This window comes from Tupaia chinensis, unplaced genomic scaffold, assembly GCF_000334495.1.
Source record: "Tupaia chinensis unplaced genomic scaffold, TupChi_1.0 Scaffold000527_1, whole genome shotgun sequence".
Taxonomy (NCBI): domain Eukaryota; kingdom Metazoa; phylum Chordata; class Mammalia; order Scandentia; family Tupaiidae; genus Tupaia; species Tupaia belangeri.
This window is the reverse complement of record NW_006160040.1, coordinates 3036046-3053215: the sequence shown is the minus strand read 5'-3', so window position 1 is coordinate 3053215 and position 17170 is coordinate 3036046. Positions and strand designations below refer to the sequence as shown.

Here is a 17170-nt window from a genome sequence, read left to right as displayed (position 1 = left end):
ATCTTCTCTCTTGCCCTCCTCCACACCTCTTCATCCTTCAGATTACAGTTCTAGCACCATTTACTCAGAAACTAGTTAAATCTCCCTGTTAGACTTCCATGGCACTGTGCCCACCATTATAGCACTTGCCAGGGACCATTTCCCATTTCTGTTATTATTAAAATAAATAAAATAAATGTCTGTCTTCTGAACTATAAGCTTCATGAGGGCAGAGACTGGCTTTGTTTATGTTTTTTGGGTTTTTTTTGTTTTTTATTAATTTTTTAAATGATTATTTATACATTAAATCACTATGACCAACGGAACAGAGTAGAGACTCCAGAAATAAGCCCCGAAACATACAGTCAACTCATCTTTGACAAAGGGTGCCAGTCAATTCAGTGGAAAAAGGGAAACCTCTTTAGCAAATGATCCTGGAAAAACTAGGTATCCACCTGCAGAAAGATAAACCTGAACCCCTATCTGTCACCATTAACAAAAATCAAATCAAAGTGGATCAAAGATCTGAACCTAAGACTGCAAACTATAAAACTACTGGTGGAAAACACTGGGGAAACTCTGGGAGACATTGGGGTAGGCAGACTTCTTAAGCAAGACCCTCAAAGCACAGGCAATAATCCCCAAAATAGACAGGTGGGTTCTTATCAGATTAAGGAGTTTCTGCACAGCAAAGGACACCAAAATTAGTGTGAATCAACAACTCCCAGAATGGGAGAGAATTTTTGTTAACAGTGTCTCAGATAAGGAACTGATAACTGGAATACACAGGGAATTCGATCAGCTTACCCAGTATGGTATTGGCACAAAAACAGGTTGGTTTGTTTTTGTTTTTTGGAGAGATTTTTTTTTGCTATAGGGCATGTGTGTTTGCCAGAGAGACAGAAAGTGAGAAATCACCCCCAGGGGGTATGGCCAACGCTGCAATCTCTTCTCCATTCTCCTCTCAGGATCTTGGGCAGGCATACATACGTGCCCAGCATGAGTTTTAAGCTACTGGGTCAGGGACTTGAACTGCGGTCAACTAGGGAGACTACCCATGTAACCATTGCACCATCTGCTGAAGGACCAGGTTTTTGTTGGCCACCATAATTCCAATGACTATTTCATTGCATGGTGTATATTTCTTGAATAAATAGATTAATTAATTACTGAAAGTTGCAACTTTGAAAACCTCTATGCCTTCGGCCACCTGAACTTGCTAGAGTAAGCCTTAGACTAAATCAAAATTCTTTTGAATACCCATTTTCCTTCTGTCTAACAGTCACAGTTTTCAGATACAGAGAAAGTCCATTTGGGGATGGACTAACAGCAACGGCAGCTTCATTTCATCACACATTTAGCTCAAAACACCTGCTTTCCACATCCTGGATGGTCCTTGGCCTGTCTCTCCAAGCTACTTCCACTGATGAAACTGTATACTAGTCTATCTGCTGTTCTAACTGTCCCCATTGTTCTTCATAAACAGGCACATCTAACAGTTAACTACAATTCCTTTGTTTTACTTTTGTACAACATCATGTTCTTGAGTCCAGAAAGATTAAAAAGAGTACACACTTGAGTTTTGGCACTAGAGCCAACATTCTAATAATGAGATCTTCAAAACAACTAGTCATGAGAAGAAGTAGTTTACCTAAGGACCCTATAAAGAACAATAACCACCTTTTCATGTTTCAAACCACATTTCTATACACAATCACTTCCATACAACAAGAACTGATAGGCATGACACATTCATTTTATAAAGAATTCAACCTAAAAAAAAAAAAAAAAACACCTCATACAATCATCTCCATTTCTCTCCAGTAGACAGGAGGTGGTACCCCATCGGCTGTCATTCGGATCCCCTCCCTCTTTTAACAGTTCCCCTATTTTCATTCTGGTAGCTCCCTTCCTCATGCACCCCATGGGCTTCAGAGGAGATTAGTTCAACTCCAACATTAGAGGGAAGCCCTGATTTACTCCGGCTCATCAGAACACTCCATTGCTCTCTCCGGTCATGGTCACCGACTCAGGTGTGAGCATGTGATATAGGCATAGACAGTGAGCAACAACTTCAAGACTCTGTCTTGAAAAGCTAGAACAGAAGCACTCGTTCTGCTGAATATAAGCAAGGAAGCTTGGAGCCCTGACTTCTGCCAGTAGCCATCCCATGACATCCAGGGAGCTTTCCTTAAAACATGGTCAACACTGTACACAGAAAAACATAGAAATACAAAGAAGTGGGACCATGATAAAACCACTGTGCTACTAAATCAGCTCATCCCAGTATATACTAACACAGGACTTTATAACTCCATCAGATTAAAGGTACCTTTCACTCTGAAAGCTGCTTTGAGTTGATTATTCCATTACTTGTCTTAAATGTCTTGATACAGTACCAGTTGGTGGCATGAAGTTAAGGTGGCTAGATTCTCACATGACCGACCCACATAGCCAACTGTGCAGCTCAAGTCCCAGACCCACTGGCTTGAAAAACAAAAACAAAAACAAAAACCGAGGTGTGTGTGTATGCATGCCCAAAGTCCCAAAAGAAGAATGGAGGAGAAGGGACTGCAGCATAGGCATTCCCCCTGGGGGTGCTGTCTGTCCCTCTTTCTCTCTCTCTCTCTCTCTCTCTCTCTCTCTGGCAAGTGCACATGCACTATAGCATTTTTTTTTAAGTCCTGATACAGGGCACAGCTCCAGAGACAAAAGCAGAAAGGCACTGTTGAGAGGAGGGAGCCCCTGACTCAGTTCCTGACCCAATATAAACAGGCTGGGTGCTGTGACCCCTGTCTGTGGTCCTAGCTGGTAGGAGATAGACACAGGAGGACTGTGATGAAACTCTGTCAAAAATACCTCCCTCTCCTACTCTCGCTCTTTCTCTCATTTAAAACAAAACAAAACAAAACAAATCAGTAAAGGCAGCCTTATCTCATGGAGCCCTGGGTTGGCTCTTTGCCCTGGTGGTTAAGCTGCTGAATCCCACATGGCCAGACACATGGATGAGTCCAGGATCTGGTGGCTTAAAAAACACACCCAGCATATGTGCATGTGTACCCAAAATCCCAAAAGGAGGGAGAGATGGAAGAGAATGGATTCTGGCATGAACATTCCCCATGGAGAGGACTTGCTCTACTTCCTGTCTGTCTCTCTCTGGCAAGTGCACGCACCACCTAGCCAAAAAAATCCAATATACCCTAGAAGTAACCACCAAACTATGTGTACTCTTAGAATAGCATAAAATTTGGGACCAGCCGTTGGCTATGTCGCTGGACTCCCATGTAGTTGACCGTGGTTTGAGTCCCGGACCCGGAAGCTTAAACTCATGCTGGGTGCGTGTACGTGCGTGCCCAACATCCCGAGAGGAGAATGGAGGAGAAGGGATTGTGGCATGGCCATCCCCCCTGGGGGGTGATTTCTCGCTTTCTGTCTCTCTGTCTCTGTCTTTCTGGCCAGCGCACGTTCCCTGTAGCAAAAACCCCCCCCCCCAAAAAAAAAAAAAAAATTAGAAGCATAGCATACACTTCAAAATAACCCATGTACCCATGAGAGTCTCTTCCAAGTTACCATCACCTTCCATGCCGGGCTAGAGCTTGAGAAAGCCTGTGGATGCGCTAAGTCTCCCAGTCCAAGAGTTCGGCCATGTGTGGAGCTAGCTTTCTGAGTCCCTAACCACCCCACGGGTTGGGGGTGAAACCCTCTGCCCTATAGAAAGATCTGCTGTGTCCATTGTTCTGTTAAGCTGCAGCATCCATCCTTGGTTCCTTTCCTCCCACACCTTGCCCACCCACCCAACCAAAAAAAAAGAAAAAAGAAAAAGAAAAAGAAAGGAAAAAGAAAAAAAAAAACTAAATTGGTTCAACACACTTTTGTTACTGGGAAATGTTTCATAACTACTAATGAATAATTCAGTGAATAAGATATTTTTAGTTTTCTATTGCCAGACACGCCCAACTTTGATGGGAGTGCCGTTGCCTTTCTTATTCTCCAAATCCTTTTACATGTGGGAGTTTACATGTATTACTCCTTAACAGAGGTCCAATCAACCACGAAAATCAGACCACACCACTCGCCCTGTTCAACAGCTTTCAAGAGCTGCCATCACACTTAGAATAAAATGCAACTTACTACCCCTCTAGCCTCCATGACCTTTCCCCTACCCACCTGGATCATCCAACGCCAGATACTCTGCCCTTCCTGCTGCTGCTCAACACCACCCTTTCTCTCCTTAGGACCTGTTTCTCACTGCACCACCTTATTTTCAGGGCCCTCTGCTACAGGCTTTTCACTTAACTAGCTGTCACTTCCTTCTACCTCTCCCCACACATGACGCCCTGAAACATAACTTCCGTGATCACCAAATATAAAGCAGTACCCCATCACTACCCATCTTCTCACTCTGCTTTTTCTTCATAGCGTTTACCATTACCTGAAAATACGCTACATAGAATTCTTTTAACTTGCATAGTATCTATCTCCTCTACTGAAATGCAAGCCCTTTTAAGGTAGGGGGACTTTTTCTCTTTTTTTGATGGGGTAAACAGCAAATCTAAAACATGTCTAACACATTATAGGGGCTCGGTATATCTTTTTAATTTAGCTTTTAAAAAAATAAATAGATGAATAAGAAGGGGTTTTAAGCTTGGTTAAAAACAAAAAAGCAGCAAGAGGCCCTTATCTCCTACTGGGTAAATTCCTATTGTCTTTTTTTTTTCCCTAAATGTATTTATTCTATTCATAGGAGAGACACATGTATACACATAATAGAGAAAGACAGAATGCAAGAGACCCCTTCAACACAATCTAATCACGCTGCAATCCCCTTTCCCTAGCCTTCCAACTCCTTGAGATCTTGGGTGCAAACCTACCAGGTAGGTGGGTTTTCAGGTTGTCTTAGGATCAATCTATTATATCCAGCCCTGTGGCTCCCAGCACTGCAGTTTCGTATGCTACGCCTGTGCCACCAAGGCTGGGCTCCCTTGTCTTTGTTACAAATGATTTAAACTCCCCAACTTAAGAAACACAGAATTATACATATGATCACCAAAAGGGTCAGGGCCTTCAAAGATTCTTCTTATGACAGAGAGTTGGATGTTTAGTCATCAAATGGCTCACCATATTTTAAAAAAAAAAAAAGAACTCATTCTATCAATATAGATTATAAATGACAAGGCGATTCAAAAAGTTCATGGAAAAGAGAGATTAAAGAATGCATTTATTTTGGTACAAAACAATTTAAATCCATGAACAGTTTTTTCATAATCCTTCATGAACATTTTGAATCCCCATGTCATTTACTGGTTCCATATAGAAATCACTAGGTTATCATGCAATATTTGGCAAAGGCCTATGGAAGAGATCAGATCAAAACTCCTATTACTCACCAAATCCCCAAATACACTTATTAGGGTAGGATCCAGCTAATCCATTAAGAAAGTGTAAGTTTCTGTGATAGAAATCAGATGCAAAATCTTTGACTTCTGTCATAAATTCTATTTCTATGGAAAATTAATCATTTCAAAGTCAAAGCATTGTTTTTACACAATCAAAAATAGTATTTGACTATATTTAACTTTTAGATATATTCCAACATATTTATGAAGAAATTCTCCTACATGCCTCCAAAGCTCTCTCATAAATCAGTGTATTTCCAAAACACATTTCAAAGTAAAAAGTTCATATCTACTAATTTCTTCATTTTTGAAGATGAATTAACCCAAACTACGTTAATGTCTGAATTTATAATAAGCATAGTTATCCCTTAACCATACTAAACTAATGAGGAATATTTCACCATGAAAGTATTAATCAGAGCTAACACTATGCAATTAGACACTGTGAGGACCTAGTTATGAATGGATTGTACTTAGGTGATTTTTATTCCCTATTTATTTCTCATCCTGAGTATGACGTACAAAGACACTAACATGTTAGAACAAATATAATTCTTGAGCTCAATCTTGTCACTTTAAACAAATTGTTTTTTTGAATAATATTCCATAGCTTAAAAATAGCTTACAGAAGCAACACTGCTAAGATACTGTCATCTTGGGCTAAATTCAGATCTCCAGCACTGAGCAAATATCAACATCGATGGAGCGAGTGTCAGAGGCTGCATCCAACTAACCCTCTCTTAGCAACAAGAAAACACAAGTCCTGGGAGGTTGTGATTACTGGACATTGTCTTCCATCTCCGGCCATTGATTATTTCTATCTCTGTTAAAGGCTATAGGAGTTTCATTTAACTAGAGGGTTCACTAAACTGCAGTGAGTTCAAGCATCTTGTATGGATTCATTAAACCATTGATTCGCCTTCTAGTGCTTGTCGTAGTGCCCAGTTCTGGACCACAGCCTGTGATTACAAAGAATGCAATAGACTGATGTTTGTAACCTCCAAAGGCAGCTGTCAGTAGACATTAGATTCCACTGCGTGCACAGCCATGTAGGAGTGGATTGTAACACAGGGATTTTCCCATTCTCAGTCTGAACTGCTGGGGCAGAAATCAAGTGGCCATCTGCAGCAAGATTTTCTTTATTCCATCCTCATCTGATCATATGAACAAACAGCAAAGAGCCCACGGAACAAAGAATCGCATATGGTTTGGCCAATTTGCACTTTTGCTTATGTGGATAAAAATCTACCTAGAGGTACTGAGAAGGGGGAGGGGAGTAAAATGACCACAAGCATGCCTAAAACTTGGATTTCCTGAATATGGCTTTCTTGAGTGTGCTAAGTTTTGTGATCAGACACTGCAAACCTCGTGTATGAGAAACATTCTGGATTCTCAATTGGCCACCTTAAAATATGTCAGGGCAAGCTACCTGCCCTCTTATTCATGCACTTACTTACTTAACGATTTTAGCAAAACATGTGAAGTAACAGAGCATAACTACAGTTCCTGGAAAATGCATCATTGTTCTCTCTTGGTTTCTCTGGACAACCCACTGAATACTCCTGGGACTTTCTCCTCCCTCTGGTCTTTATTAATAAAGTCTCATGACCCCTTCCTTGTTAAGTCAGGCACAAAGAGGAACAGTGCTGAATGCAGCTTCAGAGGGGAAAAGCACATCAAAATGACCCATTAGATAATTCTTTGAGTATTCGTTCTTCAAGTAGACCGGAACACCGTTAACAGCTAAGTGAGAACTTTGGCAAGGCAAGTGACTGGATCAATAAGGAGAATGTACATCCCAAATAAATAGATGCCTTCCCAGCCATTTGTTTCACTGAACTGCCCACTCCCCAAACAGACAGTCCAACTATGAACTCCAAACATGCACATTCATCACTCTGCGGCAGCAGTCCCCAGAACACAATGTGGCTGATGCAATCTGACACTGTGGTTAATGTTAAAAGGGAGCGTGCCTTTTAGATGGATTGGATAATTACCGGCAGTTCAGATGAGAAAAACTTGATTTAAGTGAATAGCATTAGCTCTCACCAGAAGGATGGTCAGAGATTTACTGTGTCTGAAATTAACATCCCAGCATATATGTCAATAGCCCTGTGTATTGATCCCACGTGACTAGATGTGGATGTACGAAAAATCTCTGCTCTCCCTTCCTACCGTTGAAAAGAAATGTTGAATACAAATTGGGGCTTGAAGCTATTTAGACTTGATCATCTCTTCACATTTTCATCTAAAATACCTAATGTTATTCAGGAACTGACGTCCATTCTGGGTTAGAATTATTACTATCGCGTCCACAATCTTTCAAAATGTAGCCCATTAAAACTAGAAGTGGTTGCTATTCCTTTCTTTCAGTACAAACCCACTTTGCCCGTTATGTTGGTGTCCCAGGTGTTCCTTAGACTGGTGTTTCTCAAGTGGTTTTCAAGTATTTTTGGTAAATACAAAGATCACATGCCTCTCCCCCAAGCTTCGGATAGCTTCCTAAGGCACAGTGTCCCACTCTGTCTGCAGAACTGCTACCCTGCAACCCTTCCTGGCTTTCCTCCAGCGCCTGTGTCACTTGAAACTGATCTGCACCTAACTCCACTTGACAGAACTATCCTGCCCTAACCCTGCCCCAAATGTGTTTCCAAGGACTCGACGTGTTTCTTCTCCTCTCCTATTGCTTTCCACGGGCTCTCTTTTGCAGTAGCCCATCAATATTCTATTTCATATTTTAAAATACAAGAGAATAAGAAAACAGCTGGGTTTGTTCTTCTTTCCCCGAGAGCTTCCTGAGGACATCCCTGTTTGCTGTGACCAAAAGGGACCTCAGCCACTGACCTGCAGACTAATGCCCTGGGAAGAAGAGGCCAGTCTACATACAAGGCAGTGGGTGGGCTTATAACACAGTTCTGAAGGACACTGCAGAACCAAGGTAATCATCCTGCAGTCCAGGGTGCAGGCAGACTGACCCAAGAGGCTCACAGGTGTCCAGCGAACACAAGGTGAGTCCCCAGAAGAACCCTGGAGCTCCCTGAGTACATTTACTTGTGGATTAAGTATATTTGCAAGCAACCAGCAAAAGCAAGTCTGTGGACTGAACTTCAGGTGGTGAGGGGCATTAATTGCATTTAATTTCTTAATGTTCTTCTCCAAACCTTCATGAATGTTAGCCATTTGGCAAATTAAATCTTGCACATGTTTAAGGGGGAAAAAGTAGACCATTTTATCACTAGATTAACAGGGCAATTGTTACGTATTTCTTCTGCACTACTAGCTTCTATAGTTAAATCTGAAACTGAGAAATCTTTCCCAGAATACATTCAAGTTTAATAAAAAGGCAAATTGTCTATGTCTAAATAAAATATAATTCCAAATAACATGATGATGTATGTTAACTAGAGATGGGTTCTTCTGAGAGACCTCTTCTAAGAAGACATTGCTGGGTATCTATGGATATATCAATAGTTTCAAAGTAAAAGATATGCTTATTATAAAATATTCCCCTCATTGAATATCTGTATTATTATTATTATTATTATTATAATGATTGTTAAGGAATCCTAGTGCCACTACTTGTGAATGTTCTTTCTGTCTGTATCATCGTTTTATCTTTGATATACCCTTATTCTTATCTTTTAGCCATGTAGGCTTCCCCTCATAGGGTCTGCTAGGAAGCAGCAACATCAGGAGACTGAAGAAGTGTTTTTATCTCACTGTGTTTCAAATTATGGCAAAATGAGAAAAAGGAAACAATACTTTGGTACTCTTCACAACCTGTGTTTCTTTTCTTTTTTTAAGAATTATTTTATTTTAACATTACTTATTTATTTAAATTTGACCAGAGATGGACCAAGTGAGAGAGATAGAGAAAGAGAGAAAGTGAGAAAGCAAGCCACCAGGTCCAGGACTTAAACCACAGTCAGTCATGTGGGAGTTCAGTGACCTTAACCACCATGTACCTACTGGCCCCCTTTTTTTTTTTTTTTAAGTTTTTTTTTGCCTTTGGGTACATGTGCTTACTGGAGGGAGAGACAGAGAGACAGAGACAGTGACAGTGAGAGGGAAAGTGAGAAATCACTCCCCAGATGGGATGACCATCCTGAAATCTCTTCTCCTCCCAGGATCCTGGGCCAGCATGTACATGTACCTGGCGTGAGTTTCAAGCCTCCAGGTTCAGGACTCACCTGGTCAGCCAGGTGGGAGTACAGCAATGTAACCACTACACCATTTGCTGGCCCCCACAATATGTGTTTCTTACTAAACTATCAATGCTACTAATCTGTAAAGAACAGTATAAACATGAGATCCAAATAAGGGAAGAAAACCACTACCCTTTACATCACTAAATGGGCCATTAGTCTTAGGTTTGATTTCCAGATTAGTTTTTGGATAGGGGTTTAGACAACAGGATGTCTGCCATACAAAAGGAAAAAGATTAAACACAGGTCATTAGTGGCCTTGTAAGGCCACTCTTTGTGACCTTACTTGTGATTCTCCATTTTAGAGGAATGTGGTTACAAGGCATTACCCCTTAGAAAAGACTATTTGTGTGTGTGTTATTGTGCAAAGTAAAACTGGCATTAGCAAGTTGGACTAACTGTTTCTGCATCTCTTGCAAAACCACTAAGGAGTCTCTGCAACTGCACGACTCCCAGGAGAATCACTAACCGAGAAGTGTTCCCAAGTCCTTCTCTACTGTGGTCTCAAAAAGGGCTATGAAGGGAACCAACAGTTAGCGTAATGGCTATGTTGCTGGACTCCCATGTAGTCAACCGTGGTTCGCGTCCTGGACCCAGTGGCTTAGAACTCACGCCGGGCGCGTGTGTGTGGGTGCCCAAGATCCCAAGAGGAGAATGGAGGAGAAGGGATTGCGGCATGACCATCCCCCCTGGGGGGGGGGAGTGATTTCTCGCTTTCTGTCTCTATGTCTCTCTCTGTTTGGCGAGTGCACGTGCTCTAGAGCGGGAAAGAAAAAAAGAAAAGAAAAAGGGCTATGAAGAGTGAGGTATCAGACCCCTGAAAAGTTTCTAGTGTATCAAATAATGAGACTGACATCCCACTGTTTCGCCATGCTCACAGGCTCCATAAGTATTTTTCTCACCTACGATTTCAGTAACTTTTGAGCCAGGAATTGAACCTTTTGGGGATAAGTATTCTACAAAACATATTATGACTTAACGCTGTACACTTCTCAGAGCCAACATCCTGAAATGTGTAACCTAGTAGTTAGATTCTTTAAAGTGAATACAGCTGAGAGTCACGGTGCTCTCCTAGCGGTGTGTAGTGGAAGCATTTTGAAAAAATTCTATGTACTTGTATCAATCCAATCAACTGTTCAAATAAAAATTGAAATTCAGTGTAAAAATAAAACCAAAACAGCCCAGCTGAGGTGGCCCCTGCATGATACTGAAACCACATAGGAGACTCAGGTTCAAATCTCAGGTTGGCTTCATACAGTAGGTGTGCCCCATTATTCTGATTAGCTGGGGAAATATATAGAAGGGCACAAGCCAGCCAAGGGTACCCCATTCCCTACCCCACCCTAGAAATAAACAAAGATAAATTTGTGTGTGTATACGTACATACATATACACACACATATATACATAACTTACATGCTTTAAAGGGTTAACTTGGTTTCAGTCCACCCCACCTCACTTCAGAGTGACAGGGTTGGTGAGAAATACATGTGACATTTTTTAACCTAGCCCATTAAACAGACTCAGAGCCCCAAAGAGAAATGAAGGCTTGAGAAGCAAATGAAATTTAAAGAGCCCATTTTCACTGGGCCGTCATTTGGAGAATTGGGCTATTTTTGTCCCTGTTTTTAGCAGCAAATCAATTCCCCGCCTCTGTGCCCAAGCATTTGTGAAGAGGAAAGCACCGGGACCACAGGCACAGCTGTCCAATTTACATTCACAAATGCAGGTGTTGCTCAGACACAAAACAGAGGTCAGCTGAATACTGCTCCTAATTAGCTACCTTTCTACTAGGATTTTTCTTTGTAAAGTTATGCATGCAATTTGGGTTCAACTTAGAGACCATTTTTAGATCCCAGCATGCTATCCAGCAAGAAACGAGCTGTCATTATAAAGCATAATTTACAGCATAGTTAATTTTACATTAAAAAAAATATCTACACTATACCTAAGGCAAAATTCTGTTCTGCACACACATTATTCACTCTGTTTTCCATCCCCTTCTTAATATTTAAATGTGTAGAATTTAGCCAGAGAAATATGTTATGTAGGAATGGGAACATTTTGCCCTTTTTCTAAGATTAAGAAAGTTCACGATTTTCATAAGGACTACGGTCTTTGTTAAATGATACAAGAAGAGAAGCAACTATTAGCTATTGTCTTCAGTGGAGAACACCCGTGGGCTTATTATAGCAGTTCTTAGAAATGGCAGGATGGAGACTGGTATCTAATACAATCCATTAGGAAACCTAAGCCCTAAACGAAATGACCACAAAATCCTATCAGTTAACAGAAATGCAGCTGCTATACATGTTTATTGTAATACCATAGAATATTGTTGCAGAGATAACACTCAAAAAAAAAAAATCAGCAGGTGATGTAACCAGTTCATTTCTCTATTTGGACAAAAACAAAAACCCAATATGAGAAGATCGAGCATGGCAGAGCTTTGGGATCCATCAATGAGAATGAAGATTACAGAGAAGACAGGTATTATGTGTGTGCTAATGGGCTACTAGGATCAGCTGGCAAAGCCACTGGCTAAACATCGAACCACTGCAATTCCCTGGTTTTGCAAAATGTTCAAAGACCTACTCCAATAACTTCTGGTGGGAGGTAATCTGAAGCTTGTCCTTCCCACTCTAAGTATTCCAAATACTAATGTTCCTCTTGGCTCCTGGTTCCATTGTTCAAAAATATATGTTATGGACATTTAAATTTAATTTGACCTTAAACTTTGTAATTTAGGTAAAACACATAGATAAAGATATAAAGTATTCTGGACTCTTTTTCCAAACGGAATCAGGTGTTTTTCTTCAAAGGCTTTCTATAAAGGAAAATTGCTTTGCAAAGTGTAACAATGTACCGCCAGGATTGTGACAAATCTATCTTGCTTGGTTTTATTCACTACAAGCAGCCTATCAAGATGCAGACCCATAACCCTTCAGAATTATAGAAAGACAAAAAGCCCTGTTCTATAGCTATCTTCTGAGATGGAATGCAAAGTATTTTGTTGTGGTAAGTAGGGCTTTGAAGAAGAAAGCGCCAGGCCCACTCCTGGGACTGTTACCCCAGTGCTCAGCATTCAAAACAGGAGCCCCAGGGTCTCAGAGATCATTTTAATCCCCCCATATTAAAACAAAACGTGTTTCCCGTGCATGCACTGCGTCCTTCCCACCCTCCTCCCCAGCTTCACTGGTCCCTCCCAAGGGAAAGTGAACTTGACTGTGGACCATCCCAAAAGAATTCCAGACAATTTCCTTACTTGCCTCTGTTCCAGTGAAGATTATGAGCCTAATTCTTAGAGACTGCTACTAAAATTCCACACTGCTGAATTCTGTAGCCTAATTCTTTTAGCATTATGTTTTTTGGCAGAATGAATGTGACCCAAATTAGCAGAAAATAATTTGCTGCAACGTTGCTTCTTGCAATGCAGTGAGCCCATGATTAGCATTTCCAAATTGCAAATATCAGACTTTTTTAAAAAATAATAATAACTGCTTTAAGAAAGGGCAGATTATGATCTTGTACTATGGGTATGAAAATGCTTAGTAAATGTGGACAATTTTAAGAATGAAGAAAGCTTTACAGATCAATGGGAAATAATCGAGGACTAGCAATTTACTTCAGAACTTGGTGGCAAAATGCTACAGCGGTCCTTTAAGGATTAAGAAGTTAGTAGTGCGTGTATGTGTGTATGACTGTAAAAATATCATGCATTCCATATCCCATCAATGATGGCTATACTATTCAAAAAAGGACCTTTTCAGACCTAGGATATCTTTTTAAAAACAAAGGAACTCTAACTTTGGCTGTTCCTGTGTTTAACCCCCATGCTTCTCACAGCTGTGTGTTTGTGTGAGCCATGTTGGTTCGAGTACTCATAATTCCACCTTTTCCCAGTATCAGAAAACGGTAACATAAGATGTCAAGAGAGACTTGACATTTTTCTTGCCTGGAATTTGTGGGTCAGGTTTTAGAAAGAGCAATCGCAATATTCCCACTGGGAACACGAATTAAACTGAGTGGACTAACGCTTTCTGGCCATGCTTCTGTGACTAGTTCCTTGGCTTTTGTAAGAAGTCCCTATCACTTAATCTTTTGTGGACTCTGGTCTGAACACTTTACTGCTGGAAAGGCAGTGGATTAGGATACCAGCTGTGATCACCATGGCCTCATCAGACTCATTCACCCTCTCAGAATTCAGACACCAAGCCAAGAGAAACATATTAGAAGGTGATTCCTTATTCCAAAAGGGTAAGCATCACAGAGAAGAACAGGCACAACAGAAAGGATAAAAGTACAAAAGTAAAAGGTGCGCAGTGTTTTCCGCTAGAAGCTACGAGGCACATGTGCACAAGGTCTGCTGAGGCCGGCATGGGCCACGTCTCTGTCCAGCGCTCTTACCTTATTTCTCTTGAAGTAGGCTCGTCGGCAGGCTGCAAAGCACTTCTCGCTGCAGAAGCTTTTCACCTCACTTCCCATACTCAGGGAATAGCGCTTGATTCCCACTTTCTGGCACCAGGCACACATTATTTGTACATTTGACACATCATCTTCTATAATAAAAGTATAAGAAAAATGTTCATATCAGAAGCAAACATCCCTTCAAACTTAAGACACACCCTGACCCTGACAGAGCTACTGAGGTCTGATCTCACTTTCTGGACCTCACCATTTTCTGAGGACAGACAGCAACTGGCAGGGGTCAGAACAGGGAGGTGTTTGGGAGAGGCCTCAGAGTTTCTCTCTCTCTCTCTCCCCTTCTCTTCCTAAGTTTTTGAAGACATTTACTTTAAAACCAGAGCACAACTGTAGAGCCACAAGTTTCCTAGGGCTTCATAGCCTGGTAAAACTGCTGCATCTGCCTAGTTAAACTGTCCCAATACGAATGAAGTCTGTAAAATAACCCACTTGCTCAAAAGTCCTGGTGAAAGCCTTCAAGACCCTCATTGTGTGGGACAATTTGCAGGTGCTAACCTCCAAATGTGATGTTCTCTTAACAGTCAGGGGCAGGACAAACCATGGCGTGATCCCTATTACTGTTCAATGATGTGGGCTATGGTACTCTTGCAATATAATGATTCCTAAACCATGTGTTTAGTCCAAAAAGCAAGGATGCAAGTGGCCAGATCCCAGCAATGGAAAGGGACAAGCCTGGCTCACTAAGCAGTCTCCTACAATGCAGCCTTCAGCACTGGTGTCCTCAGGGAGATGCGGGCCTGGTTTAAATTCTCCTCCACGTGATGCTGTTCACGGTCCCTAGATAGAGAGATGGTAACAGGGGTGATGGATCACACCCTCTCAGCTTCTGGACAGTTTGTCACCCACGTCATGGGTATGCTCAGAATGATTTTAGATAGCATGCAAATATTTCCACTATTTAAAATACTGTATTTTTTCCCTTTGCATAAGGAAAAACAAATTTGAGTAACATAAGTCCAAAATATCATAAATATGACTGCTTACAACAAAAATAAGCTTTTGAAGTGAGTTAATAAAATACATTCAATGAGGGCCAGCAGGTGGTGTGGTGGTTAAGGCATTAGACTCCCACATGGCCGATAGCAATTCGAGTCCTGGACCTGGTGGCTTGCTTTCTCTGTCTCTTTCTCTCTTTCTGGTCAAATCAAAGAAGAGGAATAAATACAATTAAACTAATAATTCTTTAGAAAAAAATTTAAATGCATCAGTAAATCATAGTGCAGGTAGTATGATACTATAACAAAAATTGTGATGGTGATATTCAAATGACTGAACATTGGGAAACATTGATCATCTTATTCTTTGGAGGGAAATAAAAGGAAATTTTAGATAGAAGCCTACGAAATATTTCTTTGCTGCCTCCCAGGGAATTCTGCTATTTCTGGAGTTTTCTCTGTCTTCCCAATGGGTAATGAATGTGTGTGACTGATGTGACCACAAATGACTATATCTCTTCTTCCTTTATGGATTCTTTTTTTCTACTAACCCAGACTCATGCTCCAAACGTGAATGGTAATCACAAAATCCCCAACAAGTTCTGGTACAGTGTTGTCTGATTTCTGAATAAATCCCCCAAAGACTAATTGCTAGTAAGGCCTGGCCCATGCGTTGTTGACATATTCATGGTTCATAGAGTCTGTCATGCAATCATTCCATTTCCAGGGAAAAGATTTGGTTTGAGGCCGTGTGTCCATCAGCCTGCAAAATTAGAAGCAAACTAATTTGTAGTGCAGTGATACAGCGTTCTTCCCCCTGAGGACCATCGCTCAGACCTATGTGCAGCATTGTAGTTACCTTAATGGAATAAATACTGCCGTTGTAATGACCTTTCCTATTTCACGAATTATACGTAGCAATCTTTGGTTAATTATCAAATGAGACAGTGTAAAAAATAACCTTTGCTGATAGTCAAATATTTCTAATAACATAACTTCCTTTACATGGAGTTGTAATATGAATTCAAATGGCAATTATTACATTGAATACTTTGGTCTATTCAAAGAAAGTGTTTATATTTTATATGATTTCTAATAGTGTATCTATCTAGTTATAGACATTTTACCTTGCAGGAAAACTAACAAATCTCTCTAATTTACCTTAGAGTAGGGAGAAGTTTTCTTAAATTAGACTATAAGTAGCATATTTAAAAACAATAATCTATTCTTACTAAACTAGCACTAATGGTTTCTATGTTTCCAACTCAAAAGATGCTTTAAAATCTTAAATTCCTGGAAAAGAAAATGATACATCAGAATTCTCACAAATGATCCAAAGGCAATAAGCTTGATTCTGGTGACATCTGTAAAGAAAACATTTTTTAACAGGGGAAATCATTTGGCCCCACAGTTTAATAAGAAGATCCACTTTCCAAGGAGCCATTTTAAAACATGCATCAGCTTCTCTGGTTGCTTCTTCCTGTAAATAGCCTGGTTTTGGGGGGGAAAAAGTACGAATTTTTTTTTTTTTTAGTCCTAGATCTTTAACTGCGATGAACTAAAGCTGAGAAGAGGAATAACAGAGGGTGAAATGACAGCAAGCCAGGCCCTTAGCCTCTACACTAGGGAGGAACGGTGCTTGGGACAAAAAGGTCGCTCCTGGGAGCTTGCTGGTGCTTCACTCCGTAGACAGACCTGCTTGCCATGTTTTACAGAGATACTTTCTTACAATAGGCCTAACAAAGAAAGAACAAAGTAGACTTTGAAAACACATTATTTTCATAATTCATTCTTACTACCAAGTAACAATATGAGAAGATGAGACAAAAGAAATTGGACCCTTTTGTATTTGGCAGTTGGAAAACTCTTAGAATGGTGGGTAGCATCTGTCCTGTTAAAAAAAATCAGTATTCCCATCCACTTTTCATAAAATTCTATTTCATGAAGGCAAACACTTTGGAAAACTTCCATCAGACATCTCCTTTTCTGTCATCAAACTGTTATCAACAGCTAATGACCCAAGAAGAGTCAGATAAGCAGGTTATTCCAAAAATTCAAAAATTATTTTCCAATATCTTAGGTACTCTAGACTCATAAAAGTCATTTATATTAATATTATATTTAAGAAACTGGAAACGAACTCTGACAATCTAAATTAATTTTGGCAGCC

The 17170-nt window shown here is 40.5% G+C and overlaps 1 protein-coding gene across 1 annotated transcript in view; it reads right to left on the bottom strand.

Annotated features, from left to right (window-relative positions):
- SOBP (sine oculis binding protein homolog) overlaps window positions 1-17170 on the bottom strand; it is a 191644-nt gene that overhangs the window by 123991 nt on the left and 50483 nt on the right. The window contains exon 4 of the mRNA XM_027775100.1: window positions 13988-14139. Within this exon, the coding sequence (XP_027630901.1) occupies window positions 13988-14139 (152 nt within the window). The remainder of the gene's footprint in view (window positions 1-13987; window positions 14140-17170) is intronic.